The sequence below is a fragment of the Silene latifolia genome, chromosome 2 (genome assembly GCF_048544455.1).
Source record: "Silene latifolia isolate original U9 population chromosome 2, ASM4854445v1, whole genome shotgun sequence".
In the NCBI taxonomy this organism is placed as follows: Eukaryota; Viridiplantae; Streptophyta; class Magnoliopsida; order Caryophyllales; family Caryophyllaceae; genus Silene; species Silene latifolia.
The window spans coordinates 189,702,302-189,709,006 of record NC_133527.1 but is presented as its reverse complement, the minus strand read 5'-3'; the positions used below and the strand labels follow the sequence as shown (position 1 = coordinate 189,709,006).

At 37.6% G+C, this 6,705-nt stretch overlaps 1 protein-coding gene across 1 annotated transcript; it reads right to left on the bottom strand.

Moving 5' to 3' along the window:
- Positions 1-510: 510 nt before the first annotated feature.
- On the bottom strand, positions 511-6,152 carry LOC141643983 (uncharacterized). The gene is made up of 3 exons (XM_074453395.1): positions 5,961-6,152; positions 5,589-5,794; positions 511-1,187 (listed from the first exon to the last, which is right to left on the bottom strand). The coding sequence occupies exons 1-3, from the start codon at positions 6,051-6,053 to the stop codon at positions 884-886; spliced, it is 603 nt and encodes a 200-aa protein (XP_074309496.1). The 5' UTR covers positions 6,054-6,152; the 3' UTR covers positions 511-883.
- Positions 6,153-6,705: the final 553 nt, after the last annotated feature.

Below are 6,705 nucleotides of genomic sequence, written 5' to 3'. Positions count from 1 at the left end.
TTTGTTTAATTACTTCATTATTAAGTCAAACATATCAATTTAAATATAAAATCACTTTCATTTTGATCAATATTAAGCTTAATAATCGTCGTTTCATCAATTTAATCGCGTCGGGTGTAGGTCGGGTTCGGGTTACGGATCATCGGGACATGCCGGGTTATGGGTCATTTTCGGGTTACTGATCATCATCATGTCGGGTTATGGGTCATCATCGGGTTAGGTTCAGGTTATAATATTCTCGGATTCTGTCGGGTCAGATTTGCTCGGGTTGGGGTCGGGTCAAGCTTGTCAGCTCTAGGTATAGCAATGTGTAAGAGTGAAAGACCTTTGAGAGGAAGTAGCTTTTTTTTGTCCCTTCCAACCTCTGGTCATAAGTAGCTTTTTAATATTCCCTTTACAGTTTACACCCAAAAAAAAAAAAAATACGACGTAATAAGGTAGCAGAGTTAATGGTAAGACCGTAAGAATGTAAGACCCTCAAGACTGTCGAGAGGAAGTCCAAAAAAAACATTTGTTCTCTGCGACCAGCCATAACACGAGAAACTGCAGATTGAAATATTAGGATTACAAGAGTTGAAGCAATTTCTCAAGCAATTCTCACAAGTGGGCACTAATACATGACTACAAACACTTCACAACACACAAACGTGCAGAAGCTAACAAGCTTCGGGCTCGAACAAGGATTGTCATAGAGTACAGCACAAACCCTGTATGACTATATCCATGCACTAAATGTGTTTTTCGCCAAAATATAAACGAAATTTAATTTATATCATTTCTACATTATATATAACATAGATGTATGGGCATATCTCAAGGAAATTTATCCTTTTTTTAGTTGACATTCACCTGTTTAGGTAACCAATTTCAAGTGAAAGAAGGATCATGGTTTGCTGAAACCAGCGGTTTGATTTTGAGGTTGGTGAGGCATATTTGAAGTGGCCATTCCAATACCGTCATTTTGATGCTTCTCCCAGCCACCAGTGTCAACCTTGGAGTGGATCCAGTAGTAGAAGACTGACCCGATCATGGATAAGAGTGTCATTGCAGCCCCGGCAGCAAAGACTCCCTTGCGAAGAGTAGCACATGAAATCGGTTCTTTTTGAAAGACTCCTCGATACTTGGTATGATATGCGTTTCTTGCAGAACCGGCTAACAAGCATGCTTCTGCACTCAGAAAGGTTACCCTGCATGGAAATTCACAACCCCCTATCAACAAAAGGAGAGTATCTACATATAAATCAAAAACACGCTTAGGAAAGAAGTGATGGGAAGGCAGAAAACCTATGCAGTTAATCACAATATATACCATCTTGATGCCAAGGGGAGTTTAATAACAAATTTCCATATTGAAACACTTTATTGATGCCTTGATCAAAGAAAGAGTTGTCATTCTCTCATATAGCTGAGACTAGATGGGCTGTCAAACTAGAACATTATTAGGGATAATAGACGGGGAAGAGTACATAAGATGGAGACTGGAGAGCGATGAAAGAAAATACACGAGGCAAAGTGAAAAAGGGAGGCGGGGACCCAAAAAAAAAACAGAGAGATTTGATGAAATAATAAGGTCGCTCTCATAGTCGCATATGCTGTTATGCTCCTAAACACGTTTTTTTGTAGGTCTTCCTAGCTACTCACTTCACAATTCAATCATCAGGCAATCCTGAAAAGCTCTCAAATAGAGTATCACTCTCAGATGAGTCAATTATCTGACTGAATGAGAAGACACTTGAAATGAGCCCGAGACTTAGAGTGTGTTTGGATTGAGAGAATTAGAGGGAAAGGAGGGGGGGGGGGAATGAAAGGATTTAATTTCCCTCCTTTAAGACCAAACTAAAATCTTTCCATCATTAGTAAGATTTGGAAGGAAAACTTTTTTTGACTCTCATTTCATCAACATCCTCCATCCACTCTACCATCTCCCTCTCTTCCTCCCCTCTCATCATTTTTGTTATCCAAACAACCATAATTTATTTTCCCTCCCCTCCCCTCTCCTCCCCTCCCCTACCTTTCCTTCCCCTCACTCTCCCTCCCCTCCCTTTCCCTCCTAAAATGATATCCAAACACACCCTACTGTCCAAATGTTGTGTGTTCATGGAGCCAAAAAAAACTTGTTCAAGATTGACTGCGCAAGAGATCAGTTGTTCACTTGTTTGGAAGTTCTCTAGTATACCTTGACAATAAAGTCCTAAATGTCTTGCTCTTTAGTCTGCCCTAAATTTGAGGTAGTGTATAACATATAAGAGGATGCTAAATTGAGAACCAAATATTTTCCCGTGTCCCAAATCCGTAATGTACAGCAATAAATCATGCCATAAAAACTACTCCCACTTATGAATCAAGCGTCAATACAGCAGTGATTAATTGATGTTATCTTAACAACTACTAATTGAATCACCAAAATAAACAAGATGAGTTTGGGCCTCTGGGTAATGCTTTTTAAAGAAAACAGACACAAAACCTTAAGCTGATTACCATAAATCACAGGAGTCCACGTCTACATCATTCTAAATATGTTTATAGTTCTTCAGAACAGAGATTCACTTGAATTACATATGAATTTATCTGCATGTAGTGCCATCTTGACATCTCACGACTCACAGCTCACAAGTCACAATCCCCCAAAACTCAAAGCCTATAATCAATTTGACTTTTAAATTTTCCACAGCTGAAAGACCGAACTTAAATTTGCCATAAAAATCAGTACGTATATTCCTAATATACCAAACCCAACTATTTTGCCCTAGCATCTCAATTATTTTGCAAATAGCTAGCAAGTCAAAAGATACAGAAGGTTTTGATATTGTTCGTGTCTTTGCAGATAGGTCAGCTCTATGCGCAAGGTACATAACTACATATAACCGAAGAGTTGGGATATGGAGGCAAAAAAATTCATGGGATTGACAAATAAGATATCAACGACGACATGACCACATGAAAAGAGCAGAAGAGTAGACAGAACACAATAGTCTGACCCTTGCAAAATTTTAATGTTAGCATACAAGACTTGAAATCAGAACTCAAAAGCTACCGCTGTAGCCAATGGATAAGTAATACACCATCATCATGATACATACACAAATAATGCAAATTTACTACTTTATTAGTCATAGTTTTTTGCTAAATCTGTGGAATTATTGTATAAGAGAATATAATGAGTTAGATTTCATATTATGAGCAGGACTGCAGGAGCAGGATATTTCGAAGACATACAAGCAAGTGTGGAACCATACTTATGGCTTTGTCCAGCACGTGAAAATAGGGATATAATTAGGGGAGACAAGTATCAGAAGTAAAAATAAGACGAAAGATGCAAATGGTGAAAGACGTCTTATTAAAAACTGGATGTCACTACACTGGCAGTCACAAGTCCTCAGATAAAAAGTCTACCAAGAGGGATTGGACACAAAATTACTTGTAGGAGAGAAGGGGCTGAGGGGAGGAGGATGACGGCATCAATGTTTTCCCTCCAAAATTTCCTGTGTTTTTAAATAGTCAAATAGAAGGGAAAATTGATCCCTCCAACCAAATTTCCTATCTAAACAAGGGAAATTGTTTCCCTACATTCCCCTCCAAATCGCACCTTCTAAACAAAGGGTTCAAAGTTTTGGCTTTGTCTGTACGAATGTATGACAACCTGCTTGTTAAAATCATGTCACAACAGATGCAGGTGTTGATAAAAATGACAGCCTGACAGGTATAATGCAGAAGCACAATTTTTCAGATGCAACAAATGTTAGGACATTACAAATTGCATATCTTTCAATGTAGGGTAGATTTTCTGCGTCCAACATTGGTGTACTGGAAGAAGATGTTGTCTTTTCCCTAGTTTGAAAGGTATAACTTTTTAGTTAGAAATCTTGTAAGAAAACACTACAATTAGATATTAGGTTCGGAAGTACCGGTGTATTTAAACTGTATCACTACGAATATAGCATAACATCACAAAAATGTATTGATTTTTGAAGGTATATATAAGTGAAGGTTAGGTAAAGAAAGGGAAGCTGACAACAAGGACTGAGACATGAGATTTACAAACAAGAGATTACATGCAAGACCAAGACCTATTGGGGAAATTTTCGTAAGCATCACATCCCCCCATAAATTTTGTTAGGATGGAGTTTGGAGACACATCTTGATCTTTTCCTCAATAGTCAAGATTCAGTAGACTCCACATCATTCTTTCGATTATGTCTTAATCTTACAAATCCATGTCATTTCTATCATCAGCAGAACGCACAGATTTGCAATAAACCACCGGAGTTGATAACATAACATCACACTTATTTGTCAAATCAAGGATCAAGCTTCTTGAGCCAACTCGCTCGTAGCTAAGTAAGACCAATGAGAAGCTGGTTATATGTTAATCTGTTGGCAGTTGCTTTTGTGGCTTCCAGAAACCCATTGTAGGAGATAACTCATGATATCTATAGCTTACAAGTTATACACAAAGTTTAAGGGTGTGTTTGGATAGCAAAAGTGGAGGGAAGGGGAGGGGAGGGGGAAGGAGGGAAGGGAAAGGGAGAGGGAATGGGGTGTGAGAGTTTGGATACAATTTTCCTCCAAATTTTGCCTATTGTGGATAGATTTTGATTAGGCTTGGAGGAGGGAAATTGGATCCCTCCAAATCTCTCCCCCTCCATTTCCCTCCACCCTCATTTCCTATCAAAACAAAGGATTTTAAATCCCCTATTCCTCCTCCCTTTCTTTTCCCTCCAAATCACTCAATCCAAACACACCCTAAATGAATCTCTAATAATAAATGTATAGAGTATCAGTTCTTACCTAGCATGAGAATTACAGAGCTAAAGAGTTACTATTCAGTCATTCGCTAACAGGAAAATACATTGTATCACTTTTCCTCATAGAAAATACTTGCACTTCTGCATACAATTATCCCGGCATCTTTTTAATACCAAACCGTCTCCACTACCACCTTATATGATAACAAAACACCACACCAACAGCATCACCTTCAACCAATAAAGCCTATGCATTATTGCATCCTCCACAATCTTTAAATACAGCATATAGTGTATTTTAATCCTTTATTCCAAAACATCTCATTTCTTACTAATAATAGTTCGTACCAAGCAAAAATTAAACTATGGATTTCGACACATTGACCCCATAGCCATATCTGATATCCTCATTTTATCACAAAGTCCATATATCGCAAATACGGAGTACTTACTGAGAAACCCTACCAAATACATCCCGAAAACAGCAAACAAAACTGTCCCAACCCAATTCAAAGGCAAAAAATATCTGTGAAAACACTTTGTCCCAACTCCTAACCAACTCGAGGCGACCAGTAACATGATAATGTCCCCTCTGGCCTATGCATTGATGACCCGACAATAATTTAGCTTCAATTCAATTAATTAACCTAGCCTGAACTTGAAACTGCCGACAATAACCAATATTCAACCCGGACGGTGGTCTTGAACCGTAATATAAACCCGTCTTAATCCGACCCATACAGTACCAGTTCTAGTTCACTCACAAATTAAATAAAAACATTTCCACAAGTAGTAAATAAATGATTGAGACGGAGAGAGTATTAAAACCGAAAGAAAACTAACCAAGAAAAGATGAAGAAGAAAACGGCCCAAGTAGTAGACCGACCGACAACAAGGCCTTTACCAAAACACAAACACTTAGTAACGCCGTTAACCACCGTTTGAGAAATTAACAGTAAACCAAACGCCGTTAGTCCGTACAACGTTGAAGCATCTGAAGCGTACTTGCAATACGTCGTATCATCGTACTGGTCCGGCACCACTTCCGCCTTTTTATTTTCCAATTTAATAATAATAAATAATTAATAATTAATTACTAACCAAGAATAAATAGTTTCGTCTCAATCATTTATTTACCTTTCATTTGAATTAAAAGTAAATAAATGATTGAGACGGAGAGAGTAAATAAAAGAAGAAATTGAGAGAAGAGAGTACCGTGCTACGACGTCGTTCGGCGCCGACAGCGAAAACGAAGGCGATGAGGTGGAGAGAAATAGTGACAGCTAAAATGGCTACTGAAGCTCCCATTTTTTCTTTGATTTTTTTTTAGAGAGAGTAAATATAGAATAGACTATTTATGTGGCGTTGTTTTTGCTGTTTCTTTTTTATTGGATTGGATTATTACACTACACTTGCTTTTTTGACTCTTGTCCTTTCCCTTTTTCTCCTTTTTCGATTTAATAATGATTGCGAGCGTCCGTCGTCCGGTGCGACAAATTAAAAGTAATTACTTTGTGATAAATAATACGAGTAACTATTTTATGCTCATTTTTCTATCTAAAATAGTCACTTTTTACATAATCACATTTTACCTGGTTATACGGTACGATGGTGTATTGGTGTTCCACTATAATTTGTGTTTTCGATTTTGCTTTCTAATTTAAATTTACTTTTAGAGCACATAAGAACCCGAATAAACACATGAGGGCAATAGCCGCGGTAAGAGTTCCATGCCATCTTTTTTCAATGCCACATTATCACTTATGGAACTCCTTATTCCTCCTCAATGGTTAAGGTTCCTTATTATTCCTCCTATAACTTTATATAAGTATGAAATTAGTTATCTATTTTAGAAATCGGTTTCATATAAGGAACTTTTTATTTTGAAAATCAATGAGTAAAATATTACTTATGGAAACGAAACTCCTTGTTTTTGTACTATTGCTAATTTGCTATTGCC